We start from the raw sequence: 22,435 nt of genomic DNA on the forward strand, positions 1-22,435 counted from the left end.
AGGTACACTGTATTATTACATCCATTTTACAGTTGAAGAGACTAAGATGGAAGTTAAGTGACTTGCCCAGGGTCACTCAGCTAGGAAGAATCTAAGGCTGGTTTTGAACTCAAGTCTTCCTGACTCCAGGCTCGGCACTCTATCTACTGATCAATGGCAGTGCTCTAACTAGGACTCAGGTTTCTCAATTCTTGGGATAATGTCATTACTTATATCAAACCCAGATTCTTTTCCTTCCAAAATTTTAGTGAATGTTAGAAAGGAAGTGACATACTCCATTTAAAGTGGCAAAAACTTTAATTGATTTTGTACAAATTATCAAAAAGATATATATGCTTGCCTCTAAAATGTTAAGTATCTGAAAAACCACTGTTTTAGACTAGCAAAGTCTGCCAATACAAAATAAGAGGCACAGAAATACAAACATAATCTGTATGTTTCTCCCTAATAATGAACCTTTGGCTGGTACCTTAAAGAACACAAACTCTTTTGCAGAAGAGTACACGCACACCCATGCTTGGGGAAGCAAGGGTTACACATTTACTTTACCTACTAGGAACAAATAGGAAAGACATCAAAATTTCAACTGAATCTAGGAAGCAGAACTGATGAGGGAGACTTTTTGGAAGACATTCAGATAGTTTCTCTTGTTCAATCACTTCAGTGGTGTTTGACTTTTTGTAACCCCATCTGAGGTTTTTTATTGCAAAAATACTGGAGTAGTTTGCCATTTCCTTCTCCAGCTCATTGTACAGGTGAGGAAACTGAGGTAAAGAGGGTGAAGTGACTTGCCCAGGGTCACCCAGCTGGTAAGTGCCTGAGGCCAGATTTGAATTCAGGAAGATGAGTTTTTCTGACTCCAGGCCCAATGCTCTATCCACCGTGCCACCTAGCTGACCATTACCTGATTTTTCTTCCCATTCATTCACTCACTCACTTGCCCACCCAAACTACGAGCATCACTGCAGAGAGATTCAGGATCAGCTTCCCACATCCCCCTGCTGTATTCAAAGAATTGCTTTTAATGTACAAATTCAGAGAAATTAGATATCAAGTCTGTCATGACCAGCTCCTATAGACCATTTTTATTCATGCACTCATCACTGCCTGCAAGCCTAATGTACAAAATGTGTTGTCTGGAGTTGGTATGATCTAGGGACCACTAAACAGTTGAGGCGCATTCCCTTCAGAAAACATCACCCAACTTTCTCCTCGGGGATCTGAAAGAATATGGAGTTGGCAGCAATGACTTCCCCCAAAAGCAGCAAATCAGAAAAAAATCCAATGGAGCGGTATATATCACTTTTGTGCAATGACAAATTCTCAAGAATAGAGGAGTTCCTGTGTCAGTAATTCACTGCATTAGAAGAAGTGTCCCTGAAGGATCTTTAATCACTAAATTTCAAGAGGGGAAACTTGCAGATTTCTTATTATTGTCTAAAATAGCTAAGAAGAGCTATGAATAAATGACTCAGAGCAGGTAAATGACCAAGTGATCATAAAGAACTGGCCTCCAGAAGAGGTGCTATATGAAAACCATGTAGCAATGGTGATTCTGATAGAGGGCGGAAATCAACCTACAAGAGCAGTCTATGCCAACAAAGTAGTACGGAAAGATCTGTCAGCCAAAGACTGCAACATTGGTAATCTTAGAAATAAGAACTAAGCAATGAGGAAGTGAACTTAAGAGTGCTGACAGTGATATCTGTTAGTAATAAAAGTTTATTTTATGTTGTGACCAGCATACTCTAAAATGGGAAAAGTGTCGGGCTACCAGTATGATGGACTGTCTTGGGGACTCAAAATACAAACATGACCTCTTTGACACAAAGGCATACACTTTAGCTCTCTAAGAATAACCATCCTACTTTTATGTTCTTCAATTTACTTTCACGATAATTTATAATGTTGTATGTAGTCATCAACCCCTGTACTAGAATGCTAATGATGAAGAATGCTACCCCCTTCCTAACAGAGAGGCAATGTACTCAAAGTGTAGAATGAGACATATATTTTCACATATGGCCATTATTGGAATTATTTTATTAAAAGAGCTAAAAAAATTTTTTTTTCAGTTGTGGAGAGGGCAATAGAAGGGAAAGGGTCTATAACGATGGAAACGAGGAAGGAATAAGAAGGAAAAGGAGGGAAAGGAAAGAGGGGAGGGGAAGAGAGAGAGAAGGGATAACAAAGCATTTTGCTAAAATGCAAAGAGAATATAAGGCCAAAAGAAAACAAGACAAAAGCAGGACAGCTCTTGAAAACTACATGTTGTGTTTATTATATGCTTAAAAAGAAAAGCAAGCTGTCCCTAATAGTCACAGTTTAATGGGCAATACTTTTTATTCTAACTTTGTATACAGAAACGCTCATTTTCTTGGGTATTAGATTCAAAATACAAAAATAGAATTCCTAACAAATAATTTTTATATTGTGTAAAACAAGTAGGGGTAATAGTTATGAGACTTTTTTAAACCTTTAGCACAGATGTTGCTTTGCTTACTGAGTGTGCAAAGTAGACTATGAAAAGGGATTAAAAATGAGGATGTTACAGCTGTGTTCTAGTTTTTAGAAATTCTAATGCTTTAAAGTAGAATTTCATCTATTTTACCTGCTAATCTGTAATTTTTCTTTGAAGACTTTGGGTATTTGCACAGAAAAGTAAATGAAAAAACTGTGCAGATTAACAGCCAACCCACTGGCTATTTCTCAGCACCACACAATAACATGATTAAACCAACTCACAAATGACAACTACAACAAAGAATTCTTAGTGATTAGGCTCTTACTAAATTATAAACTCCTAAGGGTATTTTGTCCTACTCATCTTGTATGCCCCCTCAATCCTAGCACAGTATTCTGCACATGGTAGGCATTCAACAGTGAACTGAATTAAATACAAACTTCCACTCTTTACTTACGTATCACTGGCACAGACTCTAAAACAGCTCATCAATAATTCAGCTGCTTTTTCCAACATATCCCCAACTTTACTTCTCCCTTTCTTCACCAACTGTTGGTCAGCCTAACAGAATACAAAGTGTTTTTTTTTCTGGATTACTTTATAAATTTAATAAATCTTCTGAATAACTTTAAAGTACAAAATATTTGACTTTAAAGCTAAAATATAAATTCATAATTGTAGAATAAAATCTGAGAAGTTAGATGATCTATGCTACTATATTTAAAGAATTTAAAAATAGAAAATTATCATTTAAAAAAACTCTAAGACTCAATAGTATCCCGACTCCGCTAAGTAACATATTCCAATTTAACCAGTTTTACCTTCATAATAAATAATTTGAGAGGGAACATGGTGAAGTGGATAGAGAGCCAGCATCAAAACCAGATCAAATCAAACAAGGGGCAAGTCAGACACACATAACATCTCAGAATGAATCTTGGGCAATCAGCTGCAGAAAAGCTGTTGACCTACATTCATGGAAGAAGTTTCCACATCAGAGAGTTCTTCACATTGATGAAATCACAGGTCCAAATGGAAAAATAAATTATTCAAAATTTAACTAAGGAGTTATTTAAGTTCTTCCTCATATCAGTCAGTAAACAAGAATTTATTTACCATTTACTATGCACCAGACACTCTGTTAAGTGATGGAGAGAATAAGAAAAGAATTTAATACACCTGTGTTGCATTTATGGTTTAGTCCTCAGTAAAGACAAGGGATGGCTGAGTCACTACTATGGAATAATAACTTTTCATATGCTTAAAGGTCATAAATTGGAAGTAAAAGGAAAGAGTTCTTGCTTCTTTTCTTTCGTATACTCTGACTATCCTGCCCCATGCCCAGCCACCAGGGAAGACATATCTGCATAGCCTAGCATTAGTTAACGCCTGGTTATATACTCACACTAGAAAATGTGTTAGCTGTCACTTGAACCTACACTCTCTCACGGTACAATTGCTTAAAAGAGGGCTTATCTCCTGTAATGAAAGAAAAACAGGAGTACCTCCTAAAGAATCATTGGCAGAATAATGAAGCCCTTTTGGCAACCACGTGGCAAGAATCACACATTTGTGGCTAGCTACATGCACAACTATACAACCTATCCACACAAATATCCCCTCAGAATCCTAGCACTTATGCCTTCAGAAAGTGTAGAATCAGTTAAGTCACTTCCTAAAGTTTTCTTCTCCATGCCAAATAATCCCAATTCTCGAAAATTTGGGGAAAAAGAAAATAAAATTATGCAGGAGCTAATAATAGATTTCAAGTACTGAGTTTACAGTCAACTAAGTAATCATAACATTCTTATGTTTTACTGCTACTTACATTATTTGCAAAAATTCGAAGGTCAAGCGCTACAGCATACATAATAGGCAAAGCCCTAGAGAAATAACAAGAAAAAAATTTTAAATATTTAAAGTAATTTTCTGTTAAGTAATTTTCTCTTAAAACTTCCCAACAGGTCCACCTGCACTTCCACACATGATTTAGGCATGTACTCGTCTGCTCAAAAATTTTCTACAGTGGTCCACCAAGAAAAATTTAAACTACTGGCAATCAAGGTCCCCCACAACCTGATACCACCCTACTTTTCTAATATTATTCTCTTTCACTTACTGAACTTAGTCTCTATCTCCCAACATTCCCTGGATTCTCTAGGCCAGAGCTTCTTAAACTTTTTGGTGTTGTAAATGGATCCCATGGACAGCCTGGTAAAGCCTATGGACCCTTTCTCAGAATAATATTTTTAAATACATATAATAAATTCTCCAGAATTACAAAGAAAATCAATTACATTGAAATATAGCTACCAATATATATTTTTTAAAGTTCACAGACCCTAGGCTAAGAATCCCTGCTCTAGGCCTTTTGTTTATCACATTCCTTATGCCTAAAATATCCTCCCATCTTTCTTCATCTGCTTAACTCCTACCTATCCTTTAAGGTCAACTCAAATGCCACCTCACATGTGAATATGTCTGTAACAATCTTCCCCTCCCATCATCATGATAATTAATCATGTTATCTACTGCTTTAAAGTTTGTGAAGGGCTTTACTTACATGATCTCATTTGATATTCTGCACCTGCTTAAGGTACTGCTATATCATTTAATTTTGTGTGTGTGTGTGTGTGTTTGTGTTTCATCCCCCTACTAGACTAGGGCTCTATAAGAGGCAGGGATCATAGGTTATCTAACCTCTGCATCTTTTCCAGTGCCCAGCAAAATGCTTTGACCAGAGCAGAGGTTTACTGAATGACCTGTTACACACTACATCCCTACAAGCAAATCTTTTCAACCTGTTTCATCTATACAAAGTTTAAAATCAAAATGAGAGTCAAATATACTTGTCCACAAAAAAGAAATGACCAAATACATTTCCTTCTTTGCAGAGATGAGGAAATACAATTGTTGAACACCACTGCATTCTGTCAGGAGTTGACTCGCTGGTTAGTTTTGGTGAACGGCTTTGTTTTTCCCATTTTTTTGTTACAAAAACACAGATGAGGGGCATAAAATGAAGGTAGGTAAAACAAAAGAGATCATAAAAAAATTTAAGTGTTGTCAAGATTTAAAACAGTTCAATGACTTAAAGGAGAAAAAAATAATATTCAATAAACTATGGGGGAGGGGGAGAGGAGATAGCGGAAATAAAAGGTTATTTATGAATAATATAAGCCCAAAATTTTTACATGCTACAGTCTTGATGACATGCCAATAAACTACACAGAATAATGGAGTTCATTTTTTTTTACTCAAATCTTAGAAACTCACCAAGAAAACACACATTTACAGATCAGAGAAGCTTAAGGACAAAAAAAATTTGCCACTTAAAAGTTTTTAACTGTTTTAGCAGACTACTTACCAGTTTTCTTCTTTGTGGGCTTGAAATGCTCGCAGGAAAGATGTGTTACATTAAGGAAGATATGAAATAGATTAAAACTCAAATTATATCATATTTAAAAAGACTATGTAGAAATAGTATTTAGGGGCAGCTAGGTAGTGCAGCAGATAGAGCACTGGCCCTGGATTCAGGAGGACCTGAGTTCAAATCTGGCCTCAGACACATAACACTTATTAGCTGTGTGACTCTGGGCAAGTCACTTAACCCCATTGCCTAGCCAAAAAAAAAAAGTATTTAAAAAATCATTCATGTTTGCCATTTTCCAATTATGTTACTAATATCTTCAGAATTCATTTTCATAAACCAATATTCCAAGTTGCTAAATTTCAACAGGTATAAATAGTCTAAAATAATTTTTCTTCATAATTACTGCCCCAAAGTCCACGAATATGCTGCTATGTAACAACACTGTAAAACATGTAGTGTAATTTCAAAAATTATATTTGGTTATCCCTAGCTTAGACAATCATATCATTATATTTATAATGGCAGTTATTCAGAAGCTTATAATGTAAAAGCTTATTTAATGGATCACAGAATTTTAGAACTAGAAAATCTAAAACCCAGAGATAATAAAGTTCTCATTTCTTATGACTGTATGTCAGATAGCAAAAGACTGTCTCTGTAGGACAGGAAATAAAAATTAGCACAATCAACAATCAGGGCTCTGGCTATAAGTCTATCAGTAAAGCTAATGATCTAAATATGCCTTAAGGTCATTTGTCACCATGAAAAATTAATGTGTTTTAAATACATAATTCCATGACTCAGGCTCAACCAACTGATACAATTAAGGCATAAAGCTTTAAATTAAACAAATAACTGTCCTTTACCACGGAAACATTAACAAAATCCTTGATCACAACATGGCTCAATGTTCCATCCTATGACATAATTTTTATATGAATTTAAATATTTAAGCCAGACGACACTTAGAGCTTTTCCTGTGCAGTTATATCTTGAAGTGATATACATCTTATTTATCCTATGTCATATAATGCCTTGCACACAATAGGCATACAATGGCTACTGAATGAATTAAGAAGGAACCATAAGCTACCTATGAGAAGAACTATGTCATTTTCATGTTCACATTCTTCAACAGCTGATGTAGTGCCTTGGACTATGTTGCTGTTTAATACATGATGAATTGAAAGGCTAAAATAAATTTTACTTCCTAATATTTTTCAATTCCTTTCCAAACTCCAAGGGGGCAGTTAGGTGGTGAAGTGGATAGAGCACCGGCCCTGGATTCAGGAACACATAACACTTACTAGCTGTGTGACCCTGGGCAAGTCACTTAACCCCACTGCCTAGCTCTCCACCCCCCCCAAAATAAAGTAAGAAAACTCCTCCCAAGCTCCACATTCTTGAACCTGTAATTAAGCACTCCAGTTATTACATAATTAACCTATGGGGAGAAAAAGATATTGAAAAAAAAGATATTGAACTATCACAGTCTGGCATTTGTATGCTTCAATGAAATCATGGTTTCCCACTGCATAGGTACACCTATTACAAAAAAAAGTTTTAGACAATTTATTTTTAGAAAAAATTATTTAAACATATCTTCCACTTCTACCACAAAATACCCTACCTTTGCACCGGTTTCTGAACGATAAGTGAAATGCTCCAAATTGAGCATTGGAAATGAGAGAAACAACTGTCTTAGAGGTGAGGCTGGATAGTGTTGAGATATGATCCCGCCCCTCACACAGATTTGGAACTACTTTGTGAAATCCCAGAAGCGGGGAGTCATTTCTTCCTGGTGTGATGAGTGGCCCTCAGCTATGTTAATAGGGTTAAGGAGCTTTAAATAGATTTATGTCTAGGACAAGTAAGCCTTATCAAGTTTCATCATGCTATCTGAAAGTATGGAACTCCACCAAAATCTGAACAGTGTGTTGAAAAGCAGTAAGAAGTGCTGGCTATCTCACTTCCCGAATGAAATCTCCCATTAGATTATTAGGCCTTTCTCTCTCACTTATTCAGTAACTATATTTAGGCTTCTCAATTAAACACATCCTAGCTTGAGAATAGTTTGTCCAAATGGATATTTAAGAAGTTAACAATAGTTATAAGAAGTTATATCCAAAATAATATTTACTTTGCTTCCATGCCTATTTCCTCAGCAGTAAGGCAAGAAGACATTTCCACACAAGTTAATAGTGAAGCTAAGAACAGAATCATGAATGCATTTTCCTCATACTTGAATGAAAACATTAAATATAGCGCCTTCAGAAAGATTAAGTGATGTATTTTATTTTATACTAGATACACATACAGAAATATAATTACCAACAAACTTAACTATAAAGGAAGCCTCAAGTTTCTTGAAATGGTGAAAAAATTTTTTTCAAAGCACTTAATGTTAACCATATAAACTCTTTATAGGCTATGTCACAGTAAAAACATCAAGATAGTTTTCTAATAGTTTCAATAAAAAAATCCAAAATAAAATCACCTAGTGAATTTAAGAATATTTAAGGGCCTCCCTTCCACCCACCACCAATTTACTCTACCTTAAATGAGCTGCAAACATTTCATCATACGGAGGTTCCAAAACTTGTTGACACTTCTCTTCTGGAGAGGGAAGCTGATTTATAGAAAAGGGAATAGACTTAAGATTTTAAAAGTCTGCACCAAAAGTAAAGGACATATGTAAAAAAATTTAAAACAGACCTTTTACAACAAAAGAAGTCATAACAGCAAAAATAAATAAATAAACAAGCCACCACAATAACTATATTTAACCTAGGTGTACAAAACACACTACATAGAATATAAACATCAACGGAAACCCAAACATATATTGTAATAGAGACCACAATGCTATTCTATCAGAGAACATTCTTCTTGCCTAAACTTCTCAATATTTCCAATCCTGTTAACATCACTATCATCTTAATATCCCAGGCTGAAATATTTGATGTCATCTTTCATTTTTACCTTTCCCCTAAAGCTCAAGTGTGTTACCAAGAACTGTGATTTTTTTCCCACCAAAGTGATTTTATTTTGGACACATACCACTGCAAACTTACAAAGAAATTTTCAATATTTTTACCTTGCTCAAGAATCAACATTGGCTCCCTACTGCCTACTGCATCGTATCTATGTGCATCTATCTACATTACTTACAAGGATTTCTAAATCTTGACTAGCTACATCCAATTTCATTTTCCACTATTCCTCAATGTGAACTTCTGGTCTAGTCAAGTCAGTATCCACAATATCTTTAACACGTTAATTCCTATATTTCCCCAGCTTTGTTCATGCTGCTCTCGCACTCTAAAACGTCTTCCCTACTCTTCCCCTTACTAACTCCTAGTTTATAAAGTCTAGCCTAAATACCTTCAATAAAATAAACTTTCCCTTAACAATTTCAAACTTTAGTCTAAAGGTCTACCTTTTATGGCTAAATCACTTTCAAGTGAAGGTACAGACACATAGATCAGTTAAGAAATGCCTGGGTTAACACAGGAAGTTGATTAACAGGCCGGAAATGAAATGAAAAAGTTCTCAGCCTCCAACCAAAGAAATCTGGCACAAAGGTGACACAAACAGTAATAAAATGTGACTGAATCATAGCTACAAAACATTTTAAATAATACCAAAGGTAATTTGAACTTAATCTAATTTTAAAAATGCTTAAAATAAACCAAGTATAAATTTTTTTTTATCTTATACTGAGTAGCATAACACACAAACTCAGATTTTAATTGTACAATAACAGCCAAATTCCAGAGCTCCCAGGGGTCAAGGAGAAAAAACTGCAAACAGCCAGAAAGAAACAATTTAAATATTGTGGAGTTGTTACAGTCAACAGTCAGGATTACACAGGACTTAGAAACTTCTACATTAAAGGATCAGAAGGCTTGGAATATTATATTCCTAAAAGCAAAGGAACAAGGATTACAACCAAGAATCATCTACCCAGAGAAACTGAGTATAATCCTTAAGGGGAAAAAACTGACCTACAATGAAATAGAGGACTTTTAAGCATTCCTAATAAAAAACCAGAACTGAACAGAAAATTTGATTTTCAAAGAATAAAGAGAAGCATAAAAAGGTAAACAGGAAAGAGAAAGCAGAAGGGATTCAATATGGTTAAATTACTTACATTCCTACATGGGAAGATGATGCTTTTAATTCTTAAGAACTTTATCACTATCAGAGCAGTCAAAAGGCAAATACAGTGACAGAGCACAGGGGTAATATCCAAAAACAAACAAACAAACAAACAAACATAGTAAGAAAGAGAACTGCACTGGGAAGAGGGAGGCAGAATGCAATAAACTATTCTACACAAAGAGGTACAGAAGAGCTACTACAGTGGAGGGGAAGGGTGGGTGGGTAATGTTTGAACCTTACCCTTATCAAAATTGGCTCAAAAAGGGCGTAACTTACACACTCAGTTGGGTATAGAAATCTATCTTATCCTGTAGGAAAGGAGAAGGGGAGAAGACTAAGAAGGGGGGCAGGAACTGGCAAAAGGGAGGGCAGATTGGGGGGAGGTGGTGGTCAGAAGCAAAACACTTGTGAGGAGAGATGGGGTGAAGGCAGGGAGAGAGAGGTGGGAAGAGGGAGGGAGGAAGAAAGAGAGGAAGAGATGAGGGGAGAGAGACAGAGAGAAAGATAGATAAGGGAAAAATAAGATGGAGGGAAATACATAGTTAGTGATCATAACTATGAATGTGAATGGGATGAACTCTCCCATAAAATGGAAATAGATAGCACAGTGGATCAAAAACTAGAATCCTACAATATGCTGTTTACAAGAAACACCTGAAACAGAGAGACACACACAGAGTAAAGGTAAGGAGTTGGGGCAGAATCTATTATGCTTCAGCTGAAGTAAAAAAAAAAAAAAGCAGAGGTAGCAATCATGATCTTAGACAAAGCAAAACCAAAAACAGATCTAATTAAAAGAAATAAGGAAGAAAACTACATCCTGCTAAAAGGTACCACAGACAATGAAGTAATATTAATACTAAACATATATGCACCAAAAGGTATAGCATGCAAATTTCTAAAGGAGAAATGAGTTATAGGAGGAAATAATAAAACTATACTAGTGGGGGACCTCAAATCTTCCCTCTTGGAACTAGATAAATCTAACCACAAAATAAACAAGAAATGGGAAGAAGACAAACTCAGGACTATATGAACAAAATTATAAGACACTTTTTAACACATATAAGGACAGAGCCAAGCAACTGGAAAAATATCAACTGCTAATGGGCAGGCAAAGCCAACGTAATAAAAATGGCAATTCTACCTAAGTTAATTTACTTATTCATTGCCATACCAATCAAACTAACAAAATAATTATTTTATAGAGCTAGAAAAAAATAATAAATTTCATAAGAAAAAAAGGTCAAGAATATCAAGGGAATAAATGAAAAAAAATGTGAAAGACAGTGACCTAGCTGTACCATTATCTCCAACTATATTACAAAGTAGTAATCTTAATCTGGTATTGGCTAAGAAATAGAGTGGTGGATAAGTGGAATAAATTAGGTACATAATACATGGTTGTAAATAAGCATAATAATCTAGTATTTGAGAAACCCAGAGATTCCAGCTTTTGGGACAAGAACTCACTATCTGACAAAAACTGCTAGGAACACTAGAAAATAGTTTGGCAGAAACCAGGCATACATCAACTTCGCATACAAGATCAAAACAGACAAATTAATTAGGACAAAAATTTAGACAAAGACAAATTAGGGGAACGTGGAATATTTTACCATAATATCTATGCATAAGCAAATTTATGACAAAACAAGAGATAGAGAATATCACACGAAATAAAATGGATAATTTTAATTACATTAAACCTAAAAGATTTTGCACAGGTGATCAGCTATGATTAACTTAGTTCTTCTCAGCAATACAATAATCCAAGACAATTCCAAAAGAGTCACATCCAGAGAAAGAATTATGGAGTCTAAATGCAGATCAAAGCATACTATTTATACTTTTTTTTGTGGCTTTTTCCCTTTTTTGTCTTTCTTCTTTCACATTATAACTAAGGAAGAAATATGTTTAATATGATTGTACATATATAGCCTATAGTAGATTGCTTGCCATCTTGGGGAGGGGGGAGAGAAGAGAGGGGAAAAAGACTTAGAACTCAAAATCTTATAAAAGTGAATGCTGAAAACTATCTTTACATGTAACTGGAAAAAATAAGATACTATTAAATGGGGGGGGGAAGGTTTTGCATAAACTAAACCAATGCAGCCAGGATCAGAAGAAAAACTGAAAATTTAGAAAAAAAAATTTACAGCAAGTTTTTCTGATAAAGGCCTCATTTCTCAAATATATAGAGAACTGAGTCAAATTTATAAGAATATGAGTCATTTCCCAATTGATAAATGGTCAAAGGATATGAACAGGCAATTTTCAGGTCAAGAAATCAAAGCTATTTATGTTCATATAAAAATGCTCTAAATCACCACTGATTAGAGAAATACAAATTAAAACAATTCTGAGGTACTACTTTACGCCTATAAGATTGGCTAAATGACAGAAAAGGAAAATGATAAAAGTTGGAAGGGATGTGGGAAAATCGGGACACTAATGCACTGTTGGAGTTGTGAACTGATCTAAACATTCTAGAGCAATCTGAAACTATGCCCAAAGGACTATGAAATCGTGATGAGCATCTCTTCAATTTCCGATTCTTAGCTACCACAAAAAGAGCTGCTATAAATGTTTTTGTACATATAGGTCCTTTTACTTTTTTTCCAAAAATGGGTGGAGCAGTTCACAACACCACCATTGGTGTTCACTACTTTCATGCTGGAGATCCAGCACAGTCTAAATCATATGTTATTCATTGCCATACCAATCAAACTAACAAAATAATTATTTTATAAAACTAGAAAAAATAATGAAATTCATAAGAACAAAAGGTCAAGAATATCAAGGGAATCAATGAAATAAATGTGAAAGACAATGACCTAGCTGTACCATTATCTGGTATTGCTAGAGTAAGTCCTGGACCATTGCAGAATGATTTCCTGGATGAAAGAATGTGGCTTGGGGCAGCTAGGTGGCGTAGTGGATAGAGCACCGGCCCTGGATTCAGGACGACCTGAGTTCAAATCAGGCCTCAGACACATAACACTTACCAGCTGTGTGACCCTGGGCAAGTCACTTAACCCCACTGCCTAGCCAAAAAAAAAAAGTGGCTTGATCATCCATACAATAAAAACCAAGTGGATGAAGAAACAGCTATTGTTCAGACTATAATATTCAGTTGACTGGACAGCCTATAAAGATCATCTATTAATAGACAGTCAGTAGTACCTTGGTCAGATACTGGAAAATGGACAATGAGTTAGTTGGGCCTATCTCTTTTTAAAAAACAGAATCTAAATCAAGGATGTATTCCACAGATGATTAGTTCTACCAAATAATCCTGTTTGCAGATAACATTGTGCTAGCTGGACCTAGCCCTGCAATACTACTGAGTTTCCTGGACAAGAGCTACAACCACTCAAAACTAAATACTGAGATGGGTTTGGAATTGATTGAGCAAAAGAAAAGGTTCTATTGCCTTTGGGAAATTGAAAAGCTCCTGTAATAACCTCAAATCTAACCCTAAAACAAAGATTTATCTTTTAAAAAGCAATTAATTTATATTAGTTTGATTCCAATGTTGTTTAGCTGTGTGTCATGCAAGGTTACAATTTTTGATCCTTTAAAAGACAATAAACCACATAAGTACCTGCAAAAAAAGGAAGCAGAGTAAGGATATCATCGACATGCATACTGAAAAATGAAAATGGGCTGGCAAGGATGAAAGAGAAAGGGATAAATGACAGACAGTAGTTGGTTGGTATCCTCATAACGTCAAGAGAAATTGAAGAAGGCCCTCAGAATGTTGGGTGGTATGCAGATGACAAATTACATTTAATGGAGAAAACATGCACATTGGTGAAATTATGGATCTGAGTATCTTAAAACAGTAAGAAAAAAGTTTGGCCTCGGTAGTCTGAGTACGAAAACGTCTGACACATTTCATTTTAATCCAACTTCTTATCTTATTTGCTATCAATTTACTCTCAGAAATGTGTTAATAATCAATCTGTGGGTATTCCTTCCAATAATATAAGTCACAAGCCTGTCCATGCTGTACTTACATCTGTCCATTAAGTTCATGAATAAGGTTCTAAGTAACATGCTAGACCCTTTTGCTTTCTCCTGACATTACAAAGGTAGCAATGGAACATGTGGGCTGTCTGTTTAATTCTCTCTTGTCTAGTAATCAGCCCCTATTTTTCAATTGTACATTTCTTTAATGACATCTTTTATGCCACTTCTGCTTTATTCCATGTTTGTAATATATTGCAGCTACTCAACTGACCATATACCCTTCCACTGCCCTGTAGGTTATCCTCAACTTCAATTCTATGAAGACTATAGTATTCTATGATTCACAGCCAAACAAAAACACTTAAAGAATAATGGTATTGAAAAGATGGGTGTTCTATCAATTAGGAAAAAACAACTAAGAAGTTGTGGTACATAATGTAAAGAAATTACTGTGCTCTAATAAATGACACATATGATGAACACAGAGATGCATGGGAAAAGTTATATGAAGTGATGCAAAGAAAAATTAGCAGAACCAGGAAAATGGCATTTACAATGACCTTGGATACGGATACACACACACACACACACACACACACGTGTGTGTGTGTGTGTGTGTTGCAAGCTAAGCAGAAAGAACAAAACAATCAAAACTTAATGTTGTAAAATTATAATGACCAACTTGCTCCCCAAAAGATATAAGGAAGCAATTTGTTCCCTTCTCTGCAGAAATTGCCCCCCTCAACACACACACAGACAGGATGGACTATGAGTATAGAATAGTATAGAAAACATAGATTTTATATAATCATTGTGTTGGTTTTTAGTTCTGCTAAATTGTTTTCTCTCTTCATTTTATTCTTTGTTACAAGGGATAGCTCTCTGGAGTCATTGGGAAAATGTAAAAATGAAAAGATGTCAGTTGAAAAATATTTTTTAAAAAGAGATAGGCCTTTCAAGGCCTGATCAAAAAAATCAAGACCATTAAAAAATAAGATATATCAAAGGCAATCCAGCCCTTTTCTCCACCTTTTAATAAATTGTGGGCCCAACTAACTCATTGTCCATTTTCCAGTATCTGACCAAGGTACAACTGACTGTCTATTAATAGATGACCTTTATAGGCTGTCCAGTCAACTGAATATCATAGTCTGAACAACAGCTATTTCTTCGTCCACTTGGTTTTTATTGTATGGATGATCAAGCCACATTCTTTCATCCAGGAAATCATTCTGCAATGGTCTAGGACTTACTCTAGCATATTATCTGCAAAAAGGAGCATCTGGAGGACCTTGCTTGCCATCCACAGGGAATTGGTCTTCACCTTGAATTTTGTACTGGCCCTCTTCCACGACTCTGGTGAGTAACTTTGGCAAATATGTTTCCTTGTTTTATGTTTCATTTGATATTAATAAGGCTTTTAAAGGCTATTAAAAAAAAATAATTTTTACATATGCATGAGATACACCCTGTTGAAGAAGAGTCCTTAAAGTCAGCATTTTTATCAATTCAAGCTTTATAAAAAGGTCAACAATAAATAAGCAGATACTATACCTTTCAGTCAACTGTGGTATATAAAGATGTGACCTACTGTCCAATACGCTTACAAAAGCCTGCCTGTTTCCCTTCTAATACCCTCAAACACGCCCTTGATACATATATAAATCATGCTCATAAAAAACTTTATTTGTACCAGAAACTAGGTAAATGGATCAATAGAAATTGTTAGTTGCTTTTTTCTAGTAATAATGAAGTCTGAGATTTTCTCCATGTCTTTGTTAGTTCCTCCTTCAAACACCTTGAAAATTGATTTAACACTCTCAAAACCAGAATGTCTCCAGCCTGAACCTCCTGATTTTTTTCACCTTTGTTTTCTTCAATGCCAATTCTACTTTCTCCAAAAGCATATCCAAGGACTATGATGCCAGATTATATATTATATATATATTATAAAAAACATCTGTTTAAAAAAATATTTGCAGGGGCTGCTAGGTGGTGCAGCAAATAGAGCTCCAGCCTTGGAGTCAGGAGGACCTGAGTTCAAATTTGACCTTAGACACTTGACACTAGCTGTGTGACCCTGGGCAAGTCACTTAACCCTGACTGCCTCACCAAAAAAAGCAAAAAAAATGTTTGCAGGTCTCTACAATTTTTTTTTGTTGTTGTTTGTTTTTGCTGGGCAGTGGGGTTAAGAGACTTGCCCAGGGTCACACAGCTAGTAAGTGTTATGTGTCTGAGGCTGGATTTGAACTCAGGTCCTTCTGACTCCAGGGCCAGTGTTCTATCCACTGCGCCACCTAACTGCCCCTCTGCAATCTTTCAGTAGTGTTTTTTGCCCTTCTCCCAGGTGCATCCTTAAATGTCCTTAAGATGATTTTGTTAAGTTGGCCAAGTTTTCTAAAGTCAGTTTTTTTCTCTACTGTTTCTTCCACTGTCTTATGAATAGATATGGTTCATAATCTTCCACTGTTCTTCACAACTTCCATCTGTCTTCTTTCATATATACCAAAAATGTCAAGACGAATAAGGCTCTATTTCTCCAGTAAGAATGCCCACCCACTGATCTTTCCACAATCTTACATTTCAAAAACTAACAGGTGCACTAGTGTTTATAGATGGTGTGATTTTTAGGGCCTTCTCTATTTTCTGTCACACTGCTACCTTCACTGCAAAATTAGAAGGGGTTTCATTGGTTGCTGCAGCCAAGTAACAGATCACTAATTGGTCAGTCTATTAGTCATGACCTATATGTACTTAAATAGGATAGTTCTTGGAAAGCAGATGAAGTCTGCTGCTATAAGAGTAGTCAATGTTTTGCCAGTATGGCAGAACCTGTCACATTTTACACTCCACTGGAACAGCCTTCAAGAAATCAAGATCACTTTCACACCACTGTGAGGGATCAGAATAGGGTTTTGTGAAAGAGAAAGGCACTACTGTAATATGAAACAAACAATACTATATTCCTAAGTGGGAAATAATTAAAATTTTGACTGCAAAGGATCTTGAAAATATAAAATGCTAAATAAGTGATACATAATACTACAAACTAAAATGAAGTGTCCAAATGATAAATTTCTTTCTCTTTTTTTTGCTAGGCAACAGGGTTAAGTGACTTGCCCAGGGTCACACAGCTAGTAAGTGTTATGTGTCTGAGGCCACATTTGAACTCAGGTCCTCCTGAATCCAGGGCCGGTGTTCCATCCACTGCACCACCTAGCTGACCCTCGAATGATAAATTTCCAACAAAGTGGTGTTGAAATTGTGATACCTTGGAGTACTCAAATTCTTCTCAACTTCTTATTCCAATGTTTCAGGAAAGCTACAAAGAACAACTCCACTTTTAAGGAAACTTGACAATCCTGATGGTATCCCCAACCAACAAAATGTGACATTAATTTGTTCCCCATGACCTGAAAACTCCAGCTTACAGACTGCTCAGGATGGCCCATGTTAGACAGTAGAAACTACTGGCAAAATGTCATCTTTCAAACAGGGCTCTAGATGCTGGAATACCCAGGCATAGAGAAAAAGGATTTCAGTGTTAGAGAGAGGCAAACTTCTGGGTACTTCCAGATTCCCCTTATACAAGCTATTCTGATGGTCAAGAATGGTTGTGAAGTGTATAAAGGACATGGGGAGATCCCAAATGTAAGAAAGTACTTCAGAATACTAAAACTCCTACAAAATAAACATTAACTACAAGATGAAGACTACAATTCTATCAGGCATATTTCCACTGGTAACTACTCATATGTATACTGTGTTTTATATTTGTTACATAATTATGTCACAAAACAAAATTTACTTGAAATGTATATGGTAAGTATTTTCACTTCTGAATAGGGCAATTAAGGCACTGAGGTGAGATATCTTACTAAAACTAGTCAAGGAGCAAGTTAGAAGCAAACCAGAATTCAACTGAGATCTTCTGACTCCTAGTCACATGTTCTTCACATTGTCGCATTTAAGGCCGCATCATCTTAATCTCTTCCAAATGAAAATTTTAATTTAGTCATTTGGAGACTCCCCACCTACCCTCCCCCCACCATCTCCCTTTACCTCCCTTTTCCTCTAATGCTACAAACTGAAAGAACTGGGGAAATACGGTTAATTTTTTTTTTGTTGATTTTTTTTTTTTGGCAATTGGGGTCAAGTGACTTGCCCAGGATCACACAGCTAGTAAGTGTCAAGTGTTTGGTCTGAGGCTGGATTTGAACTCAGGTCCTCCTGACTTCAGGGCCAGTGTTCTATCCACTGGGCCACCTAGCTGCCCCTAAATATGGTTAATTTTGAAAAGCTGAATTGAATTTTACTTAACTTTTATATAACTGAGGAAATAACTAAAGAATAAGGATTTTTGAAAAAGTAAATTAAAATTATATTCGCATATTTATTCTGTAACTTTAAAGAGACTTAGGGTTAAGAAGCCAGAGATGGCCCAGTTCAACAGAAAGAGCACTGAAATCAGAGTACGGTAACAGGGGTCTGAATATACCAGTCACGCTATTTATTTACTGTGTGATACTAAGTGTGCTGCTTAATCTCTCTGATCCATAAAATTAAGAGGTAAAATTAAATGACCACTGTGACTCTTTCCAGCTCTAACTATGATCCTATGAAACAAGGAGTCAAAAAGCTTTTGGTACTTCCACATCTGAATAGTAATACTTTTGTTTATATTCAAACAATGAACTTCCCTTAAGATAATGGCTATATTATATATTTTTCTCTCTAAACACATTTCACCTACCTGAAGCCGAGGATTTGCAACATGAGGATGCTTAAAAGATACCAACTCTGCACAAGATAATCCATCTCTGGTGTCAATTGCTTCATATACCTACAAAAATTAAAGGAAAAAACAAAAATGAAAAAAGATTCTTAAAAATTAGTGTTATACATCTGCAAGCTATTAACTTTTATATCAGACTTATATTCCTAATTAAATACTATTAAATTAATTTTCTTAACAAGAATTCCTTTAAAACTCATTCATTTATTTAATAAGTTTTACTAAGCAGCTACTATGTACAGAGGAGTATGTTAGGAACTGGAAGAGATAAGGCATTTTGCTTTCCCTCACAGAACTAATAGACAACAGTGGATAAGGCACCTACAGAAATAATTATAATCATGGACAATATTACATATTAAGTACATTTGAGAATTGGGAAAATAAGTACATCTGAGAAAACAAAGTGCTGTGGTAGGGTAAGTGACAGGTTTTGTGGGAGATGCTGGTTTTCAGTTAAGCTTTTTAGGATGAACAGGGATTCAAGGACAATGAGAAGGAGGAAGAGGAGTCCAAGCAAAGAGAACAGCAAAAAACAAAGGCAGGAGATCAAAGGGCATATTCAGGGGCAGCAGTACAGTTTGAATGGAGTTTAGGATGAATGGAACGTAATTGTATAAAATAAGGCTGGGCAGAAAGGATGGCTTCAGAGTGTAAAACGTTTTGAATGTTAGTCCAATCTGATTTAAATATCCCCATTCCTGTAATGGAATACTATTGTTAAAAAAAAATAATGAAGGCAAAAGTGTAGGAAAATCCTAGGAAGATGTTTGAACTAATACAAAGAAAAGTGAACAGATCCAGGAAAACAAGTTACATAATAACAACCTCATAAAAACAACTCTGAAAGACTTAATTCTGATCAACACAATGAGCAGAGGATTCATGATGAAACAGCCACCTCAAGACAAAAGATGCACTCAAGGTACAGATTGACATATATAATTTTTTGACATGACCAATGTGGGAATTTGTATTGCTTCTCTATGTATATATATTTTTATAAGGTTTTGTTTTTCCTTCTTCTTTTAATGAGGGGAGAAAAGATATTTTTGTTAACTGTAAAAATATTAAATTTAAAAAAATTCTCAATTAAGTCCTTACGGTAGTCTGGAGGTATTCATTGACCTAGGAATTGCTCCAACTACTAAGAGCACCCAATTATTTAGGGTTAAGGCCACAATGATAGTCAAGTAACAAGCACTGTAAGTGACTGCTATGTGCCAGGCACTGTACTAAGTGCTGGGGATAACCCCCCTCAAAAAGGTAAAAAAACCTTTGTACTGTCTGTGGAGCTCACAATGAAAACGACACTGTACAAAGAAGATATAAAGAGTGTAAACTGCAGATAAATCTCAAAGAGGAAGGCTAGGGAGAACCAGGAAAAGCTTCTTTTTAAAAGTAAGGCTTTAGTTCAAACCTGAAAGAAGGAAACTGGCTGGGAGTGGGGGTGGGGGGTGGAGAAAGGGAAGATAACAAGCGTTTATACAGTCCTACTATATCCCAGGTACTAGACTAAGCAACTCTAAAAAATTTCTTATTTCATCCTCACACAACAACCCTGGGAGGTAGGTGCTATTATTACCCCTACTTCAAAGATGAGAAAGCTGAGGTTGAGAGAGGTTCAGTGACTTGTGAAGTAAGTAGCTGTGGCTGGATTTGAACTCAGGCTTTCCTGACTCTAGCATGCTTACCAGTGCTCTGACCAATGTATCACCAGCTGCCTCTGGAGGCAGAACCAGGAAAAGCTTCTTGTAGAAAGTGAGACTTTAGCTGAGACTTGAAAGAACCTATTAGTTATCAACTAACTTTCAAAAATGTAATACTTTTTATGACCTATCTAAGATAAGAAGGGAAGGGGTAGAATAGGAAAAAAAATATTTGTATCAAATTTCTCTGATATGAGTTTGGTATCCAAGATACATAAAAAGAAGTATGTATACGTACACGTGTGTGTATATCTGTGTGTGTGTGTGTGTGTGTGTGTGATTAACAGCCATTTCCCAATAGATAAATGGTTAAAGAATAGGAACAGACAGTTCTCAAGACTTACAAAGTATTCACAACTATTTGAAGGAATGCTCCAAATCACTAATAAGAGAAAAATGCAAATTGAAATCACCCTGAGGTTTCACCTCACACACTGCAAATTAGGGGGGGAAATGGCAATAGTCAATGTTTGAAGGCTTGTGGAATGACAAGAGTGTTGGTGGAGCTGGTACAACCATTTTGGAGAGCAATTTGGAATTTCGAAAATAAAGTGCCTAAAATGTCCCTACCTTTCAAACCAGATTTTGTTACTGGTCTTACACCCCAAACAACCCCCATATATAACAAAATACTTACACAACATGTTTTGTAACAGCAAAAAACTGGAAACAAAGTAAATGCCTATCAATTAGGTAATAGCTAAACAAATTGTAGTTTATTAATACAATGGAATATTATTACTGTGCTATAAGAAATTACATGTCATGATGAATATAGAGAATCATGGAAAGATTTATGTGAAATGATACAGAATGAAGTGAGCAGAGCCAAGAACAGTACCTATAACAATGTAAATGGAAAGAACCATGCACCAAAAAATCAAAAATGAATATTAACAAAATTATAAAGATCAAGCAGTACTTGAGTGTTATACATCATACATTTTTAGACTTTTTCAAAGTATTGATCAGTTGTGTTGATTTTTTTCCCTCTCTAAAAATACTATTTGTTGTTTCAGATGGCTGCTGGGGACACAGAAGGGGAAGCATATTTAGGATAGCTATGATAATTTGTAAGAAACAAGATATTAATAAAAACTTGTTTTAAAAAAACACTTTAAAAAAATTTTATTGGCTATATTATTGCAAATCATGCTCTATAGCTACCAATCGACTCAGGTGACTATCACGGTCAAGAATAACGTTCTATAGCTAAAAATCATGGAACACATCTCTGATGCATTAAACTGCGTTTGATCCAAAGAGCAATAAAGAAATATACTGAGGGTAATAATACAGTGCATTACCAAATTAAGACCTATGCATAAAAAGATATTATCCAGAAAAGGAAGTGGCATACTCATGCAGGAGGACTAAAAGTTCAACAAATAAACATCCTGAGTGCTGCATTAATACACACAATATATTCAAAGAGCTAAAATTAGTTGGTGCATAGACATGTATTAAATGCCTGCTATGTGCCAGGAATTTTACTAAGCACTAGAGAAATAAAAAGAGCCAAAAGACAGTTCCTGCCCTATAGGAGCTCAATTGAGATGATGATGATCAGGAAGCAGTATGGGAAGCTCTCTACCCTCTAAAGAAACAAAAACAAAAACCCTTTCCAAAACAGATCTACAAGACATGACAGACCAAATTCTGATGGTGAAATCCAAGAAAAAGTCACAGTGAGTCATTCTTCCAGCCCATTTCAACTGAGGAAGAGAGGTGAAGAAGTCTGCAGATGCTGGTGAGAGGGTCTGGCCAGGAGCACCCACAGAAGAAACTGTGCACAAGTGTAAGAGGAGGTCCCAGATGGGTGCCATCTGACAGTGCCACCTACTATGCACTTCCAAGTCACAGATCCAGGGCAGACTGAGGAGGTGACCTGCACCCAGAGTGGCATTCTTTGGTAGAGAGATGGTATAGGCCTTAGGCTGTGCACAGAGAGAGAA

General features: G+C 35.8%; 1 protein-coding gene across 4 annotated transcripts in view; it reads right to left on the reverse strand.

Annotated features, from left to right (window-relative positions):
- Positions 1-22,435, reverse strand: part of PCID2 (PCI domain containing 2) — a 45,598-nt gene that overhangs the window by 16,108 nt on the left and 7,055 nt on the right. For 2 of the 4 annotated variants that reach the window (XM_078147335.1, XM_078147337.1), the window contains exons 3-8: positions 18,730-18,819; positions 8,393-8,466; positions 7,300-7,382; positions 5,832-5,871; positions 4,293-4,347; positions 2,922-3,025 (exon numbers count right to left, since the gene is read on the reverse strand). In XM_078147335.1, coding sequence (XP_078003461.1) covers positions 2,922-3,025; positions 4,293-4,347; positions 5,832-5,871; positions 7,300-7,382; positions 8,393-8,466; positions 18,730-18,819 — 446 coding nt within the window. The remainder of the gene's footprint in view (positions 1-2,921; positions 3,026-4,292; positions 4,348-5,831; positions 5,872-7,299; positions 7,383-8,392; positions 8,467-18,729; positions 18,820-22,435) is intronic. The other 2 variants (XM_078147336.1, XM_020965154.2) reach the window with 2 other exon arrangements.

This window comes from Phascolarctos cinereus, unplaced genomic scaffold (genome assembly GCF_003287225.1).
Source record: "Phascolarctos cinereus isolate Bilbo 61053 unplaced genomic scaffold, phaCin_HiC Scaffold_7;HRSCAF=346, whole genome shotgun sequence".
Lineage (NCBI taxonomy): Eukaryota > Metazoa > Chordata > Mammalia > Diprotodontia > Phascolarctidae > Phascolarctos > Phascolarctos cinereus.